The sequence below is a fragment of the Bidens hawaiensis genome, unplaced genomic scaffold (assembly GCF_021521415.1).
Source record: "Bidens hawaiensis isolate Kalapana, Puna unplaced genomic scaffold, B.hawaiensis_p1.1 tig00029323_1, whole genome shotgun sequence".
NCBI lineage: Eukaryota > Viridiplantae > Streptophyta > Magnoliopsida > Asterales > Asteraceae > Bidens > Bidens hawaiensis.
This window is the reverse complement of record NW_027494847.1, coordinates 15,334-38,921: the sequence shown is the minus strand read 5'-3', so window position 1 is coordinate 38,921 and position 23,588 is coordinate 15,334. Positions and strand designations below refer to the sequence as shown.

The 23,588-nt window shown below is 33.5% G+C and overlaps 4 protein-coding genes and 1 non-coding gene across 6 annotated transcripts; 3 read left to right on the top strand and 2 right to left on the bottom strand.

Moving 5' to 3' along the window:
• The first annotated feature begins 2,391 nt into the window (after positions 1-2,391).
• Positions 2,392-5,180, top strand: LOC143578699 (uncharacterized). The gene is made up of 5 exons (XM_077062186.1): positions 2,392-2,508; positions 4,166-4,275; positions 4,351-4,805; positions 4,895-4,988; positions 5,108-5,180. The coding sequence occupies exons 1-5, from the start codon at positions 2,422-2,424 to the stop codon at positions 5,139-5,141; spliced, it is 780 nt and encodes a 259-aa protein (XP_076918301.1). The 5' UTR covers positions 2,392-2,421; the 3' UTR covers positions 5,142-5,180.
• A 258-nt stretch (positions 5,181-5,438) lies between these two features.
• Positions 5,439-8,275, bottom strand: LOC143578698 (uncharacterized protein At1g32220, chloroplastic-like). Its single transcript, XM_077062185.1, has 7 exons — positions 8,102-8,275; positions 6,702-6,801; positions 6,525-6,613; positions 6,369-6,424; positions 6,129-6,275; positions 5,938-6,063; positions 5,439-5,840 (listed from the first exon to the last, which is right to left on the bottom strand). Exons 1-7 carry the CDS (start codon positions 8,221-8,223, stop codon positions 5,560-5,562), a joined length of 921 nt encoding a protein of 306 aa, XP_076918300.1. The 5' UTR covers positions 8,224-8,275; the 3' UTR covers positions 5,439-5,559.
• Positions 8,276-12,939: 4,664 nt separating this feature from the next.
• Positions 12,940-13,013, bottom strand: TRNAI-AAU (transfer RNA isoleucine (anticodon AAU)). The gene has a single exon. It is a non-coding gene; the product is annotated as a tRNA-Ile (tRNA).
• A 101-nt stretch (positions 13,014-13,114) lies between these two features.
• LOC143578697 (dolichyl-diphosphooligosaccharide--protein glycosyltransferase subunit DAD1-like) lies at positions 13,115-15,045 on the top strand. The gene is made up of 5 exons (XM_077062184.1): positions 13,115-13,259; positions 13,345-13,392; positions 14,568-14,655; positions 14,766-14,809; positions 14,920-15,045. The coding sequence occupies exons 1-5, from the start codon at positions 13,167-13,169 to the stop codon at positions 15,001-15,003; spliced, it is 357 nt and encodes a 118-aa protein (XP_076918299.1). The 5' UTR covers positions 13,115-13,166; the 3' UTR covers positions 15,004-15,045.
• Positions 15,046-17,664: 2,619 nt separating this feature from the next.
• Positions 17,665-23,328, top strand: LOC143578688 (glycerol-3-phosphate acyltransferase, chloroplastic-like). 2 transcript variants are annotated; one of them, XM_077062178.1, is made up of 13 exons: positions 17,665-18,048; positions 19,882-19,979; positions 20,117-20,203; positions 20,284-20,381; positions 20,480-20,537; positions 20,625-20,726; positions 20,803-20,864; positions 20,944-21,054; positions 22,180-22,258; positions 22,373-22,492; positions 22,586-22,699; positions 22,810-22,966; positions 23,047-23,328. In XM_077062178.1, exons 1-12 carry the CDS (start codon positions 17,769-17,771, stop codon positions 22,951-22,953), a joined length of 1,353 nt encoding a protein of 450 aa, XP_076918293.1. In that variant the 5' UTR covers positions 17,665-17,768; the 3' UTR covers positions 22,954-22,966; positions 23,047-23,328. The 2 variants fall into 2 exon arrangements, with proteins under 2 accessions (XP_076918293.1, XP_076918292.1); XM_077062177.1 differs by having other exon boundaries at positions 23,044-23,328.
• The last annotated feature ends 260 nt before the right edge of the window (positions 23,329-23,588 follow it).

The window sequence follows — 23,588 nt, the reverse complement described above, 5'->3', positions numbered from 1 at the left end:
CCATCTAATGCTCCTAAGCAACCCTGAGTTAAAAGAAATCATTACTTACTAATGTATGTTAGCAAAAAATATCTTTAATAAAAAATGTGTTTGACTAACCTTAAACCATTTCCATCTTTCATCAGTTTCATTATCTGGCACTGGCACGGGTGACTTGTAGAGTTCTTTGTGTAATCGACATATAGCATTTAAGACTAACTTGAAATACCGACTTACAGTTTCCCCGGACCGATGAAATCTGTTGACTAGTATCCTATTCTTTGCATTATGAGCAAGGGTATGTAAAAACATAGCAACTTGCTCATCGACTAGCATGTTTTTACTATTCTTTAGTCCCCCTCTAGTTTCTAGCATATCACAAAGTGTTGTAAATGCATGTATATTCATTCTTATGTTAACAACACTCGTAACATCACTTTCATAAACCATCATCACCATGTTTTCACGCCTATTATGGTAACTCATTAAATATTTTGTACGTAAAGTCATTGACTCAATCGACCGACGCAAATGATAAGTACACAACATCCACCAACGAATCGTAACATAAATGACATAAAATGCACCTATGGCAACTATTCTTTGTCTGGAAGGTGATCTTGCCATCTACACATAAAAATATAAGAAAATTCAAGAAAAACAAATAACTCCAAAATATAATCCAAATATTAGTTTGCTTTGTGTCTGTTAAATCTAAACTTCATTTAGCTAAGAATATTGAAGCAGTTGCTAATTTAATCAACAACATAAACCTAATTCATGTTCTACCACTTAATAATTATTGATTTGTACAAAGCTAATAGAATAAGATGTATAATGAAAACAAAGTGTTGGATTAAAGGAGAACTCACAGGTTAGGTTTGCTGATGATTAAATGATTGATAGAAGCTGATTCCAGGTACGGCGGCGATGCTGATGGATGTCAGGTGACTGCCGATGCTGATGAAAAAAAAGTATATCAGTTTGCTTTGTGTCTGTTAAATCTAAACTTCATATATATAACAAATCAAAAGAGTTCATAGTTCCTATTATACACTAATCCATGTTCAGAGGAACCAAACTTATATATTGTCCAAAAAGAAAAAATCCAAAATCTTCATCCTAAATAAACATTTCTAAACTGATATCTAACTAATCCAAACGAAACCCAATAGACTACATCACCAGCTAATCGATTAGCAATGAAAAATAGTCATTCTTATTTTTTAATCACCTACATATACATCAACAACAACTACATCAATGTGGAGTTACAAAAATCAACTCAAATAGATTCTACCAACTCAAATAATAAACCTACATATACATAAACTTAAATAGTTCGACAGACAAATACATATTGGTCAGTTCATAAAAATTTTGGTAACTAAGATTACCAACCTACACCTACATTCCTACATCAACTATTGAATGACCAATGTCAATAAAGAAATAAATTGATTGACCAATCTACATTGACTTCAAAAACAAGGACTGTACACAAAGCTTTCGTGAGTCAATCACTTCAAAAACATGTGTTCCTACATCAACTACTGACTTTCCTACATTAACTTCAAAAACAACTACCTCAATGTAAACATGCAATTATTCGTGAAACAATGACTTCAAAAACAAGTGTTCCTACATCAACTAGTGACTTTCCTACATTGACTTCAAGAACAGCAACCACAATTAAAACATGTGTTTATTCGTGACTCATTTGACACTAGATAAAGCTTTCGGTTTACAAGACTCTTCCTAAATAACAACGACTGTAAACAAAAACACAATGCATACAAATCCTACATCAATCCGCAAAAAATTTCAACCACTCCACAACTTTCAATAAAACCTTACCTTCTTTGGTGTAGAATCCTTGGCCGTCCGTGCTCAAGAAAATCATTCAATCGCCTTCGCCTTTAAATCCGACGAACTGAAGAAACCCTAGGATTTTATTTATTAACAGAAATTCCCCTTTTATAGATCGTCAATTACCAACTCCCGCGATGACGGAGGATTCTTCTAAATCGCTTGCTGATTTCATTAGATTGACTTGCTTCACTTGTGTCGGATTCTTCGAAATCGCCTGAAGATTTTGTTAAATACACTTACTTCAATTGTGTATGTTATTGAAGGAATAGGTGAATGTTGCAACCGATTGGTGAGTGACTGTCGAGATAACGATTAACAGGAGGCAATTGGGTTGCGGTGCTATCCTTGCTGAAGGAGGAAAATGGGAGAAATGAAAAGGAGGAAAATGGGAGAAATGAAACCCTAGAAATCAATTCTCCGCTTTTTTTAGAGAAACAAAATCAGAAAAATAAAAATGGTTTATTTCCATTTCTCCCCTCTTTCCGATTCCATTTCTCACCACTGATTTCCCACTACCAAACACCCCCCAAGTCTACAAGTGCTCACACTCACACCTTTGCTTTGCGGCTGATGAAGAATACAATGGCGAAAAGTGGTGAAGTGTGGGACGATTCTGCCCTTGTGAAAGCCCTAGATGACTCTATTTCCAAATACAAGGTCTCTATTTCTCATACTCGTTTCATTTTCTTCTCAATTTTGTGGTAAAACTGAACTAGGTGTTGCATTATACGCTCGGTATGCTGTTTGTTTAGCTGTCTAGGTTATGCTATTATATGTATAACCATTGATAGTTTTCAGATTCATTGATATTTTTTATGTTGATAGAGATATATCTGACATTAGAGAATTTTTAGTGTACATGTTGGTTTAAGTAACCTAGGGCTTTATTTTGTTTATATTGTTATGTTATATTTTCCTAATTGATATTTGGCATAGTTTAAACAGTAAATTGATGGTATTTAGTGAGATAAATTGAACAAACTGTGAAATTTCTGAACTTATTTTTGGAACTTTTTAGTATATATAAGCGAAAGTATTAAGACATGAGTTAGTCCATGTGTGACATCTCATTTGTAAAATGCACCGTTATGTAACTCTCACCAAATGCATACATGATCATTCTAGTTTAATTAACTTTTAGACAGTGTTGTAAAACTCTTTAGGCGGTGGGGTGCCAACTAGCGATTAATCGGATTGGAATTGTATATGTAGTTATTTTAACTTATTTATATATATCTTGGTTTTAAATTGCGCGCATATTGCGCTGATGCGCTGTTGCGAGGTCTGGGGTGCATCAACTGCTGCGATGCGTTGGGGTTACATGTTGCGCCAATATTGCGCCAGATTTCGCATATTGCGGCTTGCATAATTCGCTCTGATGCGCGCAACGTGTAATTAGGGCTAGAATCGGACCTTTTCAATTGAAAACTGGGTTGGATCTTTTAGTTATGAAAGTTATTACTTACCTGGAGATGATAAAGAAGTCTTGTATAGTCATGGAGAAATTTTGTAGAAGAAGAATCGATGTAGAAGGTTGGGAGATGGAGGAGGCGGAGGCTAAATTAATATATAAACCCTAAAATTGTTATCATTTACTTGTACATCAGGCTTTTTTAGTTGTACATTTGAATTAAAGGCTTTTTACAATTTATTTAATACAGTATATATAAAATATATTGACAATCAACAGAATTTTCACTGCTTTTACCCACGTTTCCAAGTTAATAGCTGAATTTTAGTTTAGGTAAACAACCAACAAAACTGTTCATGTATGTTTATTTACCCATATTTTTTATTTTTTGAAAGTTTAAAAGTTAAGATGTTAAAATATCATGTAATTATTTTTTTAAATTATTTTAATAAAGAACACATCAGATACGTGATGCGCTCGCATCACGCAAAACGCATCGAATTTTAGGACATAACGCATTGGAGCGCTTCACGCTATTTAAAACCAAGATATATATGCGCACACACAAACGCTTCAAAGTTTTGTATATATTTTTTCAAACTTACTAGTTGGTTTGTCTTAATAAGTATAAATTTCCAAAACTTCAAAGATTATGACCGTCATTGATTGATTACTGATTTTTTTAGTGGTCGATTAGTGTAAATCGCATCGGCAGCCTACAGTTAGTGATTAACCGCCAGTTATAGACTTATAGTGGATTTTCACATCATTGTATTTAGAGTAGAATTGTAGATCCATGGGGTTAGCTATACTTGATGTGGGTTGCAACTTGGAGACTCTGCATTCTAAAACATGTAGCATTAAACATTTGTTTACTTTAAAAAACGAACGTCTTTTTTTTAGATAATGCATGACAAAGGAGGTGACATTGGTTCTCTTAAGGAAGAAAGAATCACAAAAGACACAAAAGAAAGCGCACCAAATGTCGTCAATGAAAACATTGAAGCTAAAAGGTGTGTGTGTGTGTGTGCATTAATGGTCAAACTGTCTGTAAAGCTTATCATAAGTGACTGATTTTTTGTGTATAGTGCAAATGTGGAGACAGATGACATCACAGTAACTGAAAAGTGTGCTTCTGAAGTCGTTTCACAACATGCGGTTCCAACTAACGGAGACCAGATTCAAGATGCAGATTGTAGTAATGCTAATACAGAAAGTGCAGAACATTATAATCATTTGCTCAACCAATACAATGTTGTTGAGGAACAAAGAAAAAAACTTTTAGAACAACTTTACCAATATGGTCATTGGGACCCGCAAGGTTATAGTTACGGTTATGGTTATGGTGTTGGTTATGATTCTCAATACCAAACCGTGTCTGCGCCTCAAACTTCTGGACCGCCTATATGTACATGTCAACCCACTGTGTGTCCATACTCAACTTCATTAGCTCAAAATGGAAATTCAGTTTCTGTAGAAGAAGATGGTTTTATTAAAGCAGCAAAGGGAGCAATTGACAAAGCTATCCGTTCATTTGATAAAGGTCAGCGTGTTCTTTAGTGGATATTAACTATTAATTATGTTTTTGTTATCAGTTATAAAGTTGCGTAATTACTTATTTTTAAATTGTAGAGGGAAAGAAAGAGCAAGAAGGAGAGACAACGTCTCAGACGGATCTTTCAGTTGTTTTGAATGCTTGGTTTTCTGCAGGGTTTCATACTGGCAAGTAAGTTGTTTTAAGACTTTAAGTGCTCCTTTTATTTCAAATTAATCTGAAAAGGAAAAAAAAGATGGTCAACTTGACCAGCAAAGTCAACACGTGTAACCTTGCATTCTCATTTGCAGGTATCTCTCCGAGCAGGCTTCTGCAAAGAAATGACGTACTCACAAAATGTAAATCCAACCAAGGATCTTGTATAGGATTATATATAAGCTTGGCAGCTTGCATGATTATAAAGGAGATTGTTATGTCAATCAAGCTATGATAAGTGGTGCCGTTTTGCATGTTGAGCATCATATGTTTCAGTTTGTGTACATTATTTAATATATGTTGGTACTTGGTACTGGTTCTTTTTTTCAAGTTACATGGTTGTTTTAGAAAGATATATCAATTCAGGTTTTATCTTTTTTCAAATCATGTTTAGTAAACAAATAATTTATAAAGTTTACTAAATGATGAAAGTGAAGCTAATGGCATCTTTGTATTGCATTCTTTCCAGTTGTTACAACTTCATAAAACATTATACAATACATACATATATAATTATTCATATACTCATAACTTCTGACTCACGAGCTCACACTTTAACCCCGGTTGCAGCTTCCTTGATTTGGTTGATCGTAAAAACTCCAAAGCAATCGTCGTCTTTGACCGCATTTATTGCAGCTAGTGCCACATCATCCACACTAACAGGTGGCGCAAAAAGCAGGTCCGATGCTGGTATAGCACTCAATGGTTTGGTGTAGTTTGAGGTTGCATCAAGAAGTTTTTCCACTGGTTCGCCTATTAAATTCAGCGGGATCTCAATATTGCCCACCTTTCTTTTCCCATATATAAATCCAGGCCTTAGAACTACACCTGCATATGTAAAATGACATATATGCCCATAAAGTTATAAACAGTTAAACAGCACCACAACAAATAGTCAAATGTGAAAAAATTCTATGTGAATTACCAGAACTCGGGTATTTGGAAAGAACTTCAGATTCGGCTTTTCTTTTTCCCGTGAAGTATCCAGATGCAAGTAAAAACGACGGTAAGTTATAGTCGTGCACTGATATCAACACAAACTTTGGAATTCCTAAAAGAAAATGGAAGTTACTTGAACGGGTCAAACGAGTCAAACGTCGGTTAAAGAATCTTTACCATATTCCTTGGCAGCATTTACTGCAATGATATTTGCCTCGCCATTAATTCGTTGCATTTGTTCCTCGCTACCGAAACCTCCTAGGGTTGAAATAACTGCAGTGGCGCCTGGAAGTACCTCATCCCAATTTACATAGAAAACATCTCCTGATACAAACAAACTAACAAACATTAAAAAGGAAAAGCTGTCGAGGGGTCTTTTAGATATTTTACTGCTGACGACGAATCTAACTAACGTACCTGTGATCCAAGTCACTTGATCTTCCCATGAATCCAAGGTACTTGGCCGTCCCGACCTGAATAAAATAATCCACGGAGGTTTTTACAATGAGTGGGGTTGGCCATTGACTTCAATTTAATTATTTAATAAGTAATTAATATATTAAATTGGTGCACCTGCTTAGGCTAATGACTTCAATACCCCTAGATGCTGCAGCCTTGCATATAGCAGAACCAACAAAGCCACTGCCTCCCAACACTACAAGCTGATAGAAAGAAAATTTTTGATATTGTTGATGTTTAGAAAAATTAACAAAATGAAATGAAATAAATAGTCTATGTGAAAGTTTAGACCTTCTCAGGCTTGATATCTGCTTCAACATCTATAGTGCGAGAATTGGTGTCCTTTATGCCAGCGTCAGCATAGCTGCACTTGACACCGAACCTCGAAAAGCTGCAGAAAAGACAAAATCAGATTATATTACATAACAAAATGGTTTAACTTTTTGTACAGGTTAAAACAACTAGTTTGGATATTTGGTAGACTTAGGCGACTTGTGTAATTCACTAACAACTTTTAAATAGCTGAATAAAGGGTTTTCACTAACAACTTTTAACACCTAAAAACGATGGATAAAGTAGCAGTGTTTTTATGCGTATTTTAATATACGGAAAATCACTATATGCTGGTTATTTCGGTTTTCACTTATTAATACTTTATTTAATCATTATGATTTAATTTTGAAACGTTCAAAACTTAGCTTCCATATAATTTACCCAATTTTGGCAGAATTCTGACTGCACATACAAATGGTGTGAGAAAACTAAAATCACGCCTTTAACTCATGTGTTCCTCACGATTTTAACACGTAATTGTTTATATTCGAGGCAAGATGTACACGAGGGTCATGTAAAAGGTAAAAATGTCATTCAATGCCATGCCAGCAGACAAACGGGTTGTCCTACATGTGCATCCAGTCTATGTCAAAAGTAGCAATTTTTGCTTGTCCACTGAACAATCAACAATGGCTTGCTTACAACACAAAGCAAAGTATTATGCTTCAAAGAACAATCATTTTATAAGCATGGAATATTCAACACCATTATGAACTTAAAACAAATCCCCAATTTAAAGAAATTTGGATTCAAGTTGCACCAACACTCACTAAATATTTTATACATACAATTCACGTGATAACCGGTTCAATAAAACATCAAAATTTAGGTTATTTACACCAAATTGCACCAACAATAATTTGATGAAGATCCACTTAATTCGCCAAATTCATCACAAACAAAAGGAAGCTTAGACTCAAATTACACAAAATTCACACTTCAAACAAGTATTAGAGGTGCAAACACCGGTTACTGTAATATCGGTTAGTAACTGTAACCGCTTATTCGTCAAGTGGCCAAAACCGGCTTTTAAGTGAAAAATCCCTAACCTATGTAACCGGTTCGGCTATTAACCGAAAATAACCTATACAAATGAACCTTAACTTATTGATTATAATTAAATATAATAAGATCAGCTATCTCTAGATATGACAATTAGTGTTGAACCACTTGATTGATTAAAAATTAACCTAGAAAAGACGCTCATATTATTATGTAACAGAAAGCGTCAGAATTGAGTTAAATTAGGGCTAATTAACATAACAGGTGAGTTAGAACAGATTAAAAAATAAACACGCAGATACATATTTAACAATATAATATAATATAATATAATATATGGATATAAGAGAGCTGACCGATTGGTGTGAGTTGAGAAATAATGCGAACGGAAAGCAGATGCAAACATAGGAGTTGAAGGTAAAGAAGAAGAAGGTCTGGTAATGGTAGCAGCGTACGATAGCCATGAACAACAAGACATCTTCTTCTTCGTGTTTTCAGTACCACCAGAAGTTAGAGAAGCAGTGTTCTATAATTTGGTTTTTGTTACGAGTTTTGCCTTCTTTTTATTCTATGGTTTTGAAATTGTTTTTTTTTTTAAAAAAAACATTATTTGAGGGTTATTGATGATGGTCATCTATTTACGAAAGTATCGCTCTAAAGTCGCGTTATACGTGTTTAGGGTCGTCTTTAAGAATCACTTAAAATTTTAGGGTATGAGACGAGTAAGAGTAAAAAAAATAGGCCCTTAAATCACGTTGTCAGTTATGTGATAGATAAATTGACAACTTTTAAAAATCCCAAAATGGACCAATACAAAAAATAATAATAATAAACAAGTTACTAAAATGATTCATATAAAACGCAACTTAAAGTTTGTTTCTATAAAAATATAACACCACTTGTGTGAAGAGAATTGAACTCGTGACTCTTGATTCCATATTCGATACCTCTTTCCATTCAACCAACAACCAAATAGTTATACGAGTGAAAGAAGCGGCTTATAACTTTGCAATAAAAGATTGAATCTCATTTCCTATGTACAAAAGTTAAGAAAAGTTAATATAAGTATTAGATACTTTTTACCCCAAGATTGATTGATTAGTCATCATGACTTGAAGCGGGTTTAAGAGATCAACTTTAATGGGTTTTACAATCTATTACCATATGTATTATTCGAAGGTAGATTGATAAAAATGGTCATTTTGAAAGCTTTTGTTTTAAAACAAAATTATATATAAAAAAATAAATATGTTTTTAATAATTATGGGCCATTTAAAAAGGTGGGCCTGGATCTATTACACTCCCTTTTGGGGCAGGCATGCATATGTGGCATGAGAAAGTGAAAATAGTAAAGTAGCCATATCACTTGTATGATGTTTTAGGCCGGCGTCAAATGGCTAATGTGGTCACAAACAAAGTTATACGGTATAATGTATTTGACTAACGTTAAATGACTTATATGACCACTAACAAAGTCAAGTGGTTCATACGATGTGATGCATTTGACATACAAGTGAGAATTGTGGCCACTAACAAAGTCATATAATAGGTTTGTCAATTTTCACCATGTCATTATATATGACATCACACTATGTATCTATTGTGGGACCCTTTATAAAATGAAAAGATAGATTGTGTTAAAGCTACGCTTATTTAAGTTAAATATGTATGACATTATCATACTTATCTTGTGAGTGTTGTTTGACGTACAAGTTGTGTTTTCTTATTTATGATCGTTGTTCATCGGTTTCAAGTCATAAACACTAACATGGACTCAACTCCTACTAGTACGTTGGGTTATGACGAGCACATTTCTTTAGGAAAATTACAAAAATACAGTTTTTACTTAATAAATTGCATTAATAGATATTGACTTTTATACTTTTTAAAATGGCCTTATCCAAAATCAACCAATCAGGACAAATAAGCAAGATAACTGGCAACGACATAGCCAACACATAATGAAGGAAATTTAGCTCCGACTACAATCATGTCGGTATATAGGTTTTCGGCTAGAGTGTAGGTGACACTTCATGTGTGGCAGCGTTGGCTATGTTTTAGTTATGCCAACATAAGTCTAGCCACCTTCAGACATGTGTTATGTTGTGGTTAGAGAAATGAAAGTAGATCGTATTTTTATAATAACAATTGGATTAAAAAGAAAGAAATTATGAGTTATCATTCACTTGTTAAAAAATACCACTTTTAGAAAAATCAATAAATGTATTTATTATTGTTTAATAATATAAGTTATTTAATCTTATTCATTTACTGGTTTTTATCCCCCGTATTACGGGGGTTGCTTTATATTATTTGTTCTAATATTTATTTATTTTTTGTATTTATATTTTTTTTATTGTATGAAAGTTAATAATATATTTATGGTTTGATGATAAATTGTTTGACAAATAAATGAGATGTTATAACTCAGTTTAAAAACTATATGGTTTTGATGAGACCCAAGACCCGTTTATTTCTTTTACTATAAAATTGGTTTTTTAATTATAAATAATATTTATGGTTTGATGAGACCCAAGACCCGTTTATGTTTTTTACTATCAAATTGGTTTTTAATTTAAATAATATATATATCTTTTTTAAAATAAATAAGATATTAATTTTTAGTATATCCTATTTTATAGGATTTTTACATCAATAATTTGGTGAGAATAATTTTTTATTGATGGAGATGTTATAACCCGTTTAAGGAATATCTGGGTTTGGTAAGACCCATACCCATGAATTCGGGTCAAATGCATGAGAAGCCACCATTTAGAAATCAAGCAAATCTGGTGACTCAAAAAAAGGGGGGAGCGATCACATCGCGACACGTAAGATTTTTTGGTTTTCGTTTATATATATTATAGATGGGTATACATAAAATTAGACATAAAGAAAAAGAAAACAGATAAATAAATAAAGTCACATACTCACATTTGTGTTTTATAACAATTTTTATTGAATTAACATGCTAAAGCCTGCGAAGAAGGTGGAGAAACATGCTAAAGCCTACGAAGAGAACCAACATGTTTTTGTCCCTCTTGCTTTGATACCTTTGGCTCCTTGGCACCGGAAGCTATCCGTTTCCTAACCAGGGTCCAACGGGTTGTGCATGACAATGTGTCGACTCCAAAGGGGCAGGGGTATGTCTTTAGCAGGTTAGGGTTTGCAATTCAGAAATGGGTGGCGGCGCAGCTTGTTGCCCGCCTACCTGCTATGTTGATGTAATATCTATGTTTCTATTATTATTATTAAAAAAAAAATTGGTGACCAAAAAAAAAATTAACAAACTAGTTTATAACTTGTATAATACAGTCTTTTAGGTGTATTTAACTAACAAGTTGTCTGCTAACTTACTTGAATACTATATAACATTAATGAACATGTGTAAGATGTCTTGCCCTATTTGGATGACATCTCCTGCTGCAAAAAAAAGTATATCAGTAACACAACTACATTATCAACAACTCAATACTATGTTCCATCCGATCTGGTACTAACAGCAACACATATTGTATCAAATTAAAAGTAATGTGTCCTAACATATCACAAGAAGTAATAATAAATACCGCGTCATGTTTCAATTTCATGGACCATAATAACTCACGATCGTACCATGTAACAAGTTAATGAACCCATCAAACTAAATGCTAGCTAGCGAATATGGTAAGAAATTAAACTAAGGTAATGTCATATTTTATTATCTATCAAAGACAAGCTACAACTTATATCATTAGAGTAGCATTGAAATCTAGGTGAAGAAGGATAGAGAAAGAAGATAGGGACGGGCTGATGGTGAAAAATCGTGAGCAAAAAATTCAAGCATTTAAAATGAATAATGTGAGAATGAGAGAGAAAGAGATCATAGAAATAGAAATAAAAGAGAGGATGAAACAAAGGGTTATTATGCATCCATCATTAAAGGTATAAGACCAAGCGTTATGGTTTAGTTCTCCTAACACATTAGATTTGTAGAGGCGTTAAACATCAGTTCATGGTGGGTGCCAAGGCTTGAGCCCCTTTGGGCGTGAGTGTGTTAATGGGTTCAAGGGCAAGATGCGTTGAAAATGTGTGTGTATTGTAGTGAAGAGTTGACCCACTACGCATAGTCTAAAGGGTTTGTTACGATTTTCAATGATGATTAATAAGTGTAACCGAAGCATACATATTTATTGTTTTCATGTAATCTTCCCACATGAATGTCATGCAACCGGGTTTTGTGAGAAAGTAGTTGCATGGATGACCAACAAAACATGAACTCCAATTCAAGTATCACCATAAACAAATAACTGGAAACCCATGTTTTATAAGTTTTTTTTTTAAATTTCTTCTAACATAGTGTATAATATTTAAGAATAATCAATAAAAATATTTATATTTATTAAATAACTAGTTTTTATCCCCCGTATTACGGGGGTTGTTTTATATTGTTTGTTATATATTTATTTATTTTTTTGAATTTATATTTTTTTATTGTATGAAAGTTAATAATATACTTATGGTTTGATGATAAATTGTTTCACAAATAAATGAGATGTTATAACCTGGTTTAAAAGCTATATGGTTTTGATGAGACCCAAGACCCGTTTATTTTTTTACTATAAAATTGGTTTTTTAATTATAAATAATATTTATGAAAGTTAATAATATACTTATGGTTTGATGAGACCCAGGACCCGTTTATTTTTTTACTATAAAATTGATTTTTTAATTTAAATAATATACACACATATATATATATATGTATCTTTTTTAAAATAAATAAGATATTAATTTTTAGTATATCCTATTTTATAGGATTTTTACATCAATAATTTGGTGAGAATAATTTTTATTTAATGAGATGTTATAACCCGTTTAAGGAATATATCTGGGTTTGGTAAGACCCATACATATGAATTCGGGTCAAATGCATGAGAAGCCTCCATTTTAAAATCAAGCAAATCTGGTGACTCCAAAAAAAGGGGGAGCGACCACATCACGACACGTAGGATTTTTATGTTTTCGTTTATATATATTATAGATATATAGATTAATTTAAACATCTAGATTTATTGATCTTATATTTCGGCCATCTATAGATTACGTTTTCTTTGAATAAAAAATTGATTCTCTTTCTAAAATTTGCTGTGAAAATATTGGTGTAATACTAACGTAGAATATGCAACAAAAAACAACCAAAAAAACAATATAATGGCCCATGCAGGTCTCGAACCTGCGACCTTCGCGTTATTAGCACGACGCTCTAACCAACTGAGCTAATAGGCCTTGATGTTATTCCTTTTGTTCTAAATCGTTAACTTAAATCTTATCATATCATCCATCAGAGATCTTCCTCCAAAAGAGTTATATGAAATTGACTATCCAGACTTGAGAGTAAACGCACAGAAACTGAGAGAGAGAGAGAGAGAGTAATTGGAAATGGCTCGATCTGGTACGACGACGAAAGATGACGCACAGAAACTGTTTCACTCACTCCGATCTGCTTATTCCGCCACTCCTACTAATCTCAAGGTTCACCCTTTGAATTATAATAATAATAATTATTATTATTGTAAGCCCTAATTGATTCAATTTATATTGTGGTTTGTCTATCCAGATCATAGATCTGTACGTGGTGTTTGCTGTCCTCACCGCTCTAATTCAGGTACACAACTTGCTTATTTTTAATTTTGCTAGTTATCTAGCGAATCGAGTATAAATCAAATGTAAATTGAGTGTAAAATCTATATCGATTATGCTACCGGGATTGCTTTTGGCATCAAAAGTGAAAGTTATAAATTTATATTGTTAAAAGCTAATTTTCTATTTTATGTTTGATTGAACAGTCAGTGTAGCTCGGTAGCTGTTATTATTTTAGGTTTAAGATCTGATTATGTTTTTCTTGCAAATTCGTGAAAGCAGACGTCTGTTAATTTTGGTTTTCATGTTTCTTTTGGTGTAAATGCTATATTTGGTATTTTTGATTGTTTGAATTTGTCTTCTTTGCGATCAAGAAAAAGTTCTTAGGATGTATGACTAAACTTACTGCAGATTTGGAATATGCAAAGGTTCTCTTTTTGTGTTTCAGTGTTTTGATTAATCAATATACGAAGTGTTTCTATTAGTTTTGAGTTATAGTTGTCTATATCGTTGGTTCTGATCCACCATTTTGTGATTTTGAGTTTATATTGTAGTTCTATCTATGCATGAACAGTCTTTAAGGAGTTTATAGTTACTGATGTTGGCTCTTTGTTGAGTTGCTTGACGATACTTTTAGCAGTCTACTTGACATAGTTAAATCATAATTTAAATCAGTTTGTAATATTTAATCTTGGAAAGCAAGTAAGCAGACACAGTGTATTCTTAGTAGACTCTTTGACAAATACTTTTAGAGTTTAGACATATCTCTTTGTTTCCTCTAACGACAAGAAATGTGAATGGAAACCCGTGACAATATGTCTGGTCTAGGTTTGTTTGTTCTTTCAACTAGTGCTGTGATTGTGTGAAGTTGTTTGGAAATGATTCATGTGTGTTGTTTAGTTTAAAGTTTTGATCTTTTCGCTGCTCTGTATGTCTTAATGATGATGATCATACTGTTAGGTTTAAGGTGTCAAGGGACCCACAAACATCAACTGACATAATGAAAATGGTACATGACAAAGATGAAAAATTTTAAATGTCTGTTTCACTTAGAGTTTTTTTTTGTTAACTGGCTACTTGCTAAGTTGCTAAATAGTTATTACTGCTATGCTATACTCGCTTACGTAATACTAATCATAGGGCATAAATTTCAGGAAACAAACTTGAAATGAAGCTTTTTTGTGTTTTGTTTATCACCAGGTGGTTTACATGGCAATAGTTGGGTCGTTTCCGTTTAACTCTTTTCTCTCGGGTGTGCTTTCTTGTGTGGGGACCGCAGTCTTAGCTGGTAAGCTTAATCTAAACTCATTATCTTGGATAAATGGTTTCCATTTTCAGCCCAACATATTGTCTTGCCAACTTGTTAACATTTTTTTATATTTGTCATTTTGGCTATAGTTTGTCTTCGTATCCAAGTGAACAAAGAAAACAAGGAATTCAAGGTATATTGATTGATCTTGCATAAAAACTTGCAATTACCTGATTAAACATGTGTGTAGCTTCAACTTCTATATGGTAACATGCGATGTTAATTTGTTAAAACACTTTGCAGGATTTACCTCCAGAACGCGCTTTTGCTGATTTTGTTCTGTGCAATTTGGTGCTGCATTTGGTTATTATGAATTTCCTTGGATAGGTTGCGTTTTTGGACATGTTATATGACTGCATTTTAATGATGTTGATCTCATGAGTATGAATCTGTAATGCTGAGTAACGAATTCTGTATTGACAATAGATAATTATTTTCTTGCTTGTATTGCAATATGTAGCTCATTTCAGTTCAGTGGTTATTCATCTGGTCTACTATATGTCATGTCAAATATACAAATAACAAATTCAGTTTTCGATAACTAAGCCTGTTGGGTTTAGGGTTGTTCACGAGCTGAGTTAGGGTGAGTTTGGCTCGGTTAAAAATTGAGCCAGCTCGGGTTAACTCGTCCAAAATAGTATGGGCTCTGTTTTAAAAAACAATGGGCTCAACTTGGTTTTGGTTTGGTTGGATTGTTAGAACATAAATAAAAGGTATTGATCCAAATTGGGTGAATAATATTAATGTATTTTTAAAAGATTGAATGTCTTTTACTTGGCTACAAGTTGTTAATAGTCGGGGTTAATTAAGCAAGCTAAACAACTTTGGCTTGAGCTCTGCTCGTCAACAATCCGGGTCAATTTTGTGCGAGTTTTGAGACATGAGCTTGGACCGTTGTTTTAGTAGTGTTGCTTAACAAACATTCTTATATTTTACAGAATGTGATGATACTTTGAACTTTCTTTATCTAGTTATAAAAGTACTACCAAAGGACTTTTTAAAGAAGTGGATAAGAGAATTGTATTCAGTCCTTTTGTGGAAAAATTTGATGCTCGTCAACAACTTTGGCTTGAGCTCTGCTCGTCAACAATCCGGGAACTTTGGCTTGAGCTCTGCTCGTCAACAATCCGGGTCAATTTTGTGCGAGTTTTGAGACATGAGCTTGGACCGTTGTTTTAGTAGTGTTGCTTAACAAACATTCTTATATTTTACAGAATGTGATGATACTTTGAACTTTCTTTATCTAGTTATAAAAGTACTACCAAAAGACTTTTTAAAGAAGTGGATAAGAGAATTGTATTCAGTCCTTTTGTGGAAAAATTTGATGCGTGGAGATATTTTCTTTAGGAAAGAAAATGAAATGATATATTTCTTTTCTAAAACTTGTGAAAAAAGTCAATGGTAAAGAAAAGTCTAAGCATTTGTGGAAATAGATGTTGAGATAGTGACTGGAGAATGTGACAAAAGGAGTTAAAACAACATAGGACACTCATTAACTTTTATTAAAAATGCGTAATGGTTTAATTGAAAACACAATTATTATTTAATTTTTTTTTAAAAAAAATGTGAAAGGGTGAAAGTGGTAGGTTGAAAAACAAGTGATCCCACCTCTTTTGCCTTTAATGTCGTTTATAGACTAGCGCCCAAAGAGACTCGTTACTCTTTGGCACCCTCTTCTTGAGATGGCGGGGGAGTAAAGCCCACCACATCCTCACTACACTTGGTCTAAATGTTATCTATTAAGTTGTTTAATCATAAGTACTCAAAATTTACCAGGATTGTAAAAAGGTCAAGTCATTCATAAGTTAAAACTCATTAATAAGCGAGCTTGAATATAAGCTTTAAAATAAAACTTGATTAAGCTTGTGAGTTGTGCCTGTAATATAAAATCTACATTTACAATAGTGTTATCATCTATATATAAATGATAACACAACAATTTAAACTTTACATATATAATCTCATGTAACTAGAATTATACATATACATAAAATAATCACATGTATCTATAGTTGAGTAATAAATGACCCGAGCCAAATTTCTTGTTCAGAGAAGATGATTCTTTTGGCTATAACTTACTCCTCGATTTAGTGCATCTGAAAGACAAAAAAAAGGTGCATATTTTCATCAACAGGGCTTTCTCTACGGTGCTAGTTTTGGAAGAGATCAAAACTAATTGCTCATTTGCTTGGTTGGAATTTGGATAAAGTCTACAGTTTTGCACAAAGAGTTAGATTGACTAGCTTGGTTGGAGTTTCATGTTTCTTTTATGACATGAGTGGATTTAGCTGGTTTAGGTTGTTTTTTTCCAGTTGCTATGTACTCTTTGGTTGTCCTCCACCTTCTAACTGAAGATTAGCTTTTTTGTTATTTAATTTTGCATTGCCTCTAAAAAAATAAAAATAAAATAAAATTCAACGTAAATCCTCAATAAAGACTTGTGTTCCCGAGTTCACTTAACGAGAAGAAAAGATGAAAAATTTTCTTTTCAATTTCTTTTCATTTTCTCTTCTCTTTAAATTTCTTTACAAATTGAAAAGAGAATATTTTTTCAAACTTATTCTGTATTTGTCATTGAAAAACAAATATTTATCATATTTCATTTATTTCTTTTTTATAAAAGCCTATGAAGCGCAATAATTTCCTAATACTTCATTTTTTTCATCTTTAAATAAACTTGAAAACAAAACCAAGTTAATGGAGATGATTGAGTGATGAAAGGAGTAAAAAACTAAAAACATTGATTTTAGAAAACCTAAAAATTTATGAATTATCACTTCACACAATCCCAAACACAATAAGATAAATAAAAAAAAAACAAGAAAAAGGGTTAACTAACGGTTAGCCGGTTAGTTCCAGTCTGCCCAACATTCATTTCCAGGTCCAGGCGGTGTCAGTCATCTTTCTATCTAACTAGCTCATCCAAAATATCCAATCTCCATCCTCCTCCTTTATTATTATTATTATTATTATTATTATTATTATTATTATTATTCGTTTTCGATTATAACCATCTCCGCCATTACTCCACCACCACAGCCACCACCACTTTAATAACACCGTCAACAAACAACACTATTATTATTATTATTATGTCAATCATCTCTTCTTCTTCTTCTTCTTCTTCGCCTACTCTCTTCTTCTCCACCGCTAACCCTAGGGTTTCTGTTTCACCTACTTCTTCTTCTTCAACCTTACGCTCTCGCTCAATTATCCGACATGTTCCCTACTTAGCGTTTTCCAGGGCTGCGAATGCCGCCGCCGAGACCTCGTTTGAAGATAAGAAGTGGTCGTCATCCTCCGCTACGCGACCGGTTACCGGATCCGACTTTGATTACTCGCATTCATTTGTGGATGCGCTAACCGAACACGGTGAGCGGTTTCGTTACAATGAATTTACTAATTGAACTTGACTTTATTTTAATTTAATTGATGAAAATAGTGACTGTAGATGAGTTTTCATTAGGTTTTATCTGAGCATCGTAGGTGATTTCGTCAATGTTTGTGCAATGAATTTAGTAATTGAACTACTGTGATACTGTATGTAGGCATGTGCACTTGATTTTGTTGTAACTTAATTGATGAGGTAAGTGACTGTAGATGAGTTTTCGAAGATTGATTGATGATTTGCTGTGATATTCGTTCGTTAGCGTTTTTTGATTGAGTTACTGTAGGTTTTATGCAAACGCGGTAGGTGATTTCGTCAATGTTTGTGGTGGCGTGCATCCGTATCGGACTCTATGCGCTGTGTGTATTACATTCTTGAATGATCCTTTAGTTACTATTTGTTGTCTAAAGTTTTCTGAACTGATTTGTAATAGGATAAATGGTTTTGACAGCCTGCATGATGTTTTGGATGAATTCTTCAGTGAATGACTGTGTAGCTTATCTAAATATATTTGTTTTGTTTGAGTACGTTTGAACCATTGACATTTAGTAATGTTGAATATATGTGCTGCGTCGTTTTGTCGTATGGATGATTTATACGTTGATTATGTTTGCTATTACTGTCTGAGGAGGTTGAACCGTCAATATAACTTATCTTGTTGTTGGATACTTGGATCTTTTATCATTCTCAGTGTTATCACCCAACGCTTTGATTGTGGTGCTCTGGTTATTCATGACCTTACTGGTTTTGAGATACCTGTTGTTTGTCAATCAATCAATCAATCAATCAATCAATCATGCCCAGTAAAATCCCACCGACAGCAAAGCTATAAGTAGGGTCTGGGAGGGTGGGATGTAGGCACACCGTACCTCCATCCAAAGGAATGAAGAGGTGGCTTCCAGAGAGACCCTCGGCTCTAAGTACATGTGTATGAAGCAAAATAAAGGAAATCAAAGTTTAACAGTTATATACAAACTACCCTGTTGTTTGTCTATCCTTATATGGCAGGATGAGTGTATGATATATTGGGGTTCTTTTAGTATAAGGTGTGCGTTGAAGAGAGAAGTATATCTTTTGATGCAATTTTAATTAATGCATTTGTAACACTAGAAATCATTTGGTTACGTAAGCAATTGACAATTTTGGTACTTTGTAATGGTCGGCACCCGTGTTTTTCTTTTTTTTTATTTTGGTCCAATCGTCCTCATTAACACATCATAAAGCTCTAGAAGGATCTTTGTAATAACAGTTATTTATCCCTTCTGTGAATGACAGCCAAACAACTCATTTTGAAGAATATAACTGTATTCTGTAGCCAATTTATTTGTACCATTTGTATTTTGAGAAGCTGAGTCCTATACACTGTTAAGTAGGCTGGTCACTTGTTCAGTAACAACCGTTTCAAATTCTGTTTATATCATATAAGTTACGTCATCATATAAAGTCATCACATTTGGGAGTAATTAATAGGTTATCTTATCATGTTAGACAATTACAAATTGTTAGATATGTTCTGTCTCGTTATATTTACACGTACCATAAGGAACCCTAGTGGCTGAGTGACGCGATAGTTTATTACTTGCATATTTGGGTACTGATATTTGCAAGTTTTCTTTATCGTTACCATACAACGTTATTTGTTAGTCTTTACTCTTAAGATATTTTTTGTAAGAACAAAAAGTATTTATATGATTTAATATATATATTTTCTATGATTTAGTAAGATCTCGCTTCTGTTTACCTCTAAAAATACCTTATTTTTTCCATATGCATGCTAAAATCTATCTAATGTGTGTTAGTTATACTATTTCTTGCAGATATTCTTTCTGGAATTAAAAGAGAGGTAGAAGCTGGAACACTGCCAAAACATATTGCTAACTCAATGGAGGAACTCTACCATAACTACAAAAATGCTGTGATTATTTTTCTTGGTCTCATCCTTATTTTTTGAAGTGTGTGAAACATTAAATAGCATCTGCCATCTGATTAAGAGGCTGATTTATATAAATGTCTATATATTTTTTTAACTTTCAACATTCTTTCCTTATCCAGGTTTTCCAAAGTGGAGATCCCCTTGCAGAAGATATTGTATTGTCAAACATGCGTGTAGCACTTGATCGTATGTCCTTGGCTGTGAAGGTCTGCTTGGATGATGCATATTTGATAATAATTCATGTTAATCATGTTTCTCCTCTCTAAATATGTTGATTAATTTGCAGGAGCCTTTCGAATTTTCACCATATCATGAAGCCATTCGGGAACCTTTTGATTACTATCTGTTTGGTCAAAATTATATCCGCCCTTTGATCAACTTCAGGTAAGTTAAAATACTTGACGGTCTTTCTGTTGATTTTCACTATTCTGTTTATGCAGGTGTCATTGTTATTCCTAATCATGGTCATATTTGGTTATCAGGGAATCCTATGTTGGCAATGTCTCCGTTTTCAGTGAAATGGAAGAACATCTCAAGAAGGTACCTGGTTTCTTGTGGTTCTTATGTCTGAATTCTTCTTATTATGTTTTTTTTCAAAGATCCTGATAATATCTTGTGGACAAACAGGGTGAAAATGTGATTTTTATTTCCAACCACCAGTCAGAAGCAGATCCAGCTGTTATTGCTTTGTTGCTTGAAACAACCAATCCCTATATTTCTGAGAACATAGTAAGCCCTTTATAAATTGGTGCCACATGTTATGAAAATGTTCAGTTGAGTTTAATATCTGATTACTGTAATGCAGATCTATGTGGCAGGGGACAGGGTTATAACAGATCCTCTTTGTAAGCCTTTCAGCATGGGAAGGTTCTTGTTTATTTTGATTTCGACATAAAAATCATGACTTAATAATATCATTGTGTTCTAATATGAAGTTACACTATAGGAACTTGTTGTGCGTGTATTCAAAGAAACATATGAATGATGTTCCTGAGCTTGCTGATATGAAAAGGAGAGCAAATACAAGAAGTTTAAAAGAGATGGCTTTGCTTTTGAGGTATCTAATATCCTTTTTTCTAAAATAACTAAATTAATGTTGGAACTTTCGTGTGGTTATAAAATCATAATTGCTATCTGCTTTATTTCGTCCTTTAAATACTTACGTGTAGATAAATTTCTCATCATAGTTAAAGTCTTTCAATCAAATCAAGTATGCATGTATCTTTATGATTTCATAGTGTATACCTAGGGGTCAGTGTGGGTCGGTTATGGCTCTGATAGAACCCAAAAACTAAAATATATATTTTATTGAAATAAGAAGATAGTTGGCCCGATTCGAGAGGGGCTAGTCTCCGATTTAACCAATTCGAGATGGTAAGTCTCCAATTACAAGAACTTGATAATCATAATAAACAAGACAGTGAAAACTAAAACACAAATGAAATACTTATAACATAATTTAGGTAATTAATATCTCCTAACATTCAGCCTTTGACCGTCAATGGTCAACAGTCAACTCCCCACTAATTCAGCCCTAAACCTTTGCTCCTGATTGACTGGGTAAAGGTAACTGACCCAAGACCTTTTGGACCCAGATGGGTTGACCCGCTGATAAGGTGGAGTCTTATCAGGCTCACATTGAAAGTAGGTTTTTGAGTTTTTGAAAACTGCTCAGTTTTTGGCTTGGGTTTGGTCCTACAAATCGGGGTTAAAGTTTTTAAGCAGAAAAAATAATTAGCTAAAATTAATGAATTTGGGTTTAAGTCTATTAGTCAGTTAATAATTAATTGTTGTACATTTTGAGCTAAAATATTTGGGTCATGATTTATAACTTTTTTGTAAGTTACTTAAATACAAAATTAGAAGTGAAAATCCATAAATTCGGTTCAGTCCAGTTTTTTTGATTTTCATCACATGCAAAACCAAAATCGAACCGGAAGTTTGGTTGATACGAAAACTTAAAACCAGACCGTAGGTTTTTGTTTGGATTTGGTTATTTTGGTTACGAATCACTTTTTCAGTTTCATGCACACTCATAATGCTACCTTCCAAATTTTGGCTTGTTGTAATTGGCTACCTTTTTAATTATTCTTTTACCTCTTTTGATCATGTGTTATTCAAATAACTTCAATGCTGTTTAATCTTTTTAATTAGTTTAATAGTTTTAGCTTTTGAATTATAGGGGTGGATCAAAAATAATATGGATCGCGCCAAGTGGTGGAAGGGACAGGCCAGATCCCATCACAAATCAATGGTTTCCAGTAAGACATCTTTCCTTCTATGACACGGATACTATATGCTTTGTTACACATTGTTATTTTACTAGATTTGGCAACCACGTGTTTATACTTTATAACTACATATGCTGTGTTAAGGCACCATTTGATGCCAGCTCTCTGGACAACATGAGAAGGCTTGTGGACCATGCTGGTGTGGTGGGCCATATATACCCTTTAGCGATACTGTGCCATGACATCATGCCCCCTCCTGCTCAGGTGTGTTTTTGTTGGTTCGGTGTCCCTTTTTTCTTCCGTTACTCATATGACGTAACTCAATTACTTTTAATATAAAAAAACATTTTTGAATAGGTTGAGAAAGAAATAGGAGAGAAGAGATTGGTCTCGTTTCATGGCACTGGAATATCAGTCGCACCTGAAATTAATTTCCAAACAGCCACTGCTTCTTGTGGATCCCCCGAGGAGGTTAGTGTTACATATTTGTTGAAACTTGAAAGTGAAAAAAAATAAAAAATAAATACACCAGATGTATGTAAATTGTTACAATTGGAACCTTATAAATAAATTTCTTGCAGGCCAAGGCAACTTATTCACAAGCACTTTATGATTCGGTGTGTGAGCAATACAGCGTGCTACAATCCGCCATAAACGGAGGAAAAGGCTTAGAAGCATCAACATCGAGTGTCTCATTGTCGCAACCGTTGCAATCTCTTGACTAGTTTATGTTTACAGGCATGCATCCTTTTAAAAGTCTTTGCATAATAGGAGGAATTGGATTTGTTAAATGACTGTTTGTTTTGTGAAGGCAGCAGCAGGTGAAGAATATTCTTTTTTTTTACATGAGCCTAGGTGTATAGATACCAAATCATAGAAGATCTTCTGCAAGCAAATTCTATAAGCAACAGAAAAAAAATGTTGTTTATTTAAGTTATTTCTTTAGTTTACATGAAGAAGATATATAGTATGTGTAATGAAATGATTGAGGGATGGGCATGTACAGTTATGTTAATGTTAGCTTGTAAAGGACCATCAAGCAGTAGATAAACCTTCAACACAGACATCATGTTGGGCCTTTATCTGTTTGAACTTTTAATTCTGGCCGCCTAAATATTTTCACAGCTTTTCTTTTAAAAATTTTAAATAAAAAAAGGTATATTATAATCATTATATGTAGAACATTTACACTTTGTACAAGTTTTAAATTGTGGTGTCAATTTTATTTGCTTGATTTTTAACAAATGTTGAAAATACCCAATGGTTACTGATGTATAGGCTCGGTCCTATAACTCGTCTGTAAAAGGAGACACCAGCTTACCCTCTGCTTGGCTCAACTGAATATAAGGTGACTTATATG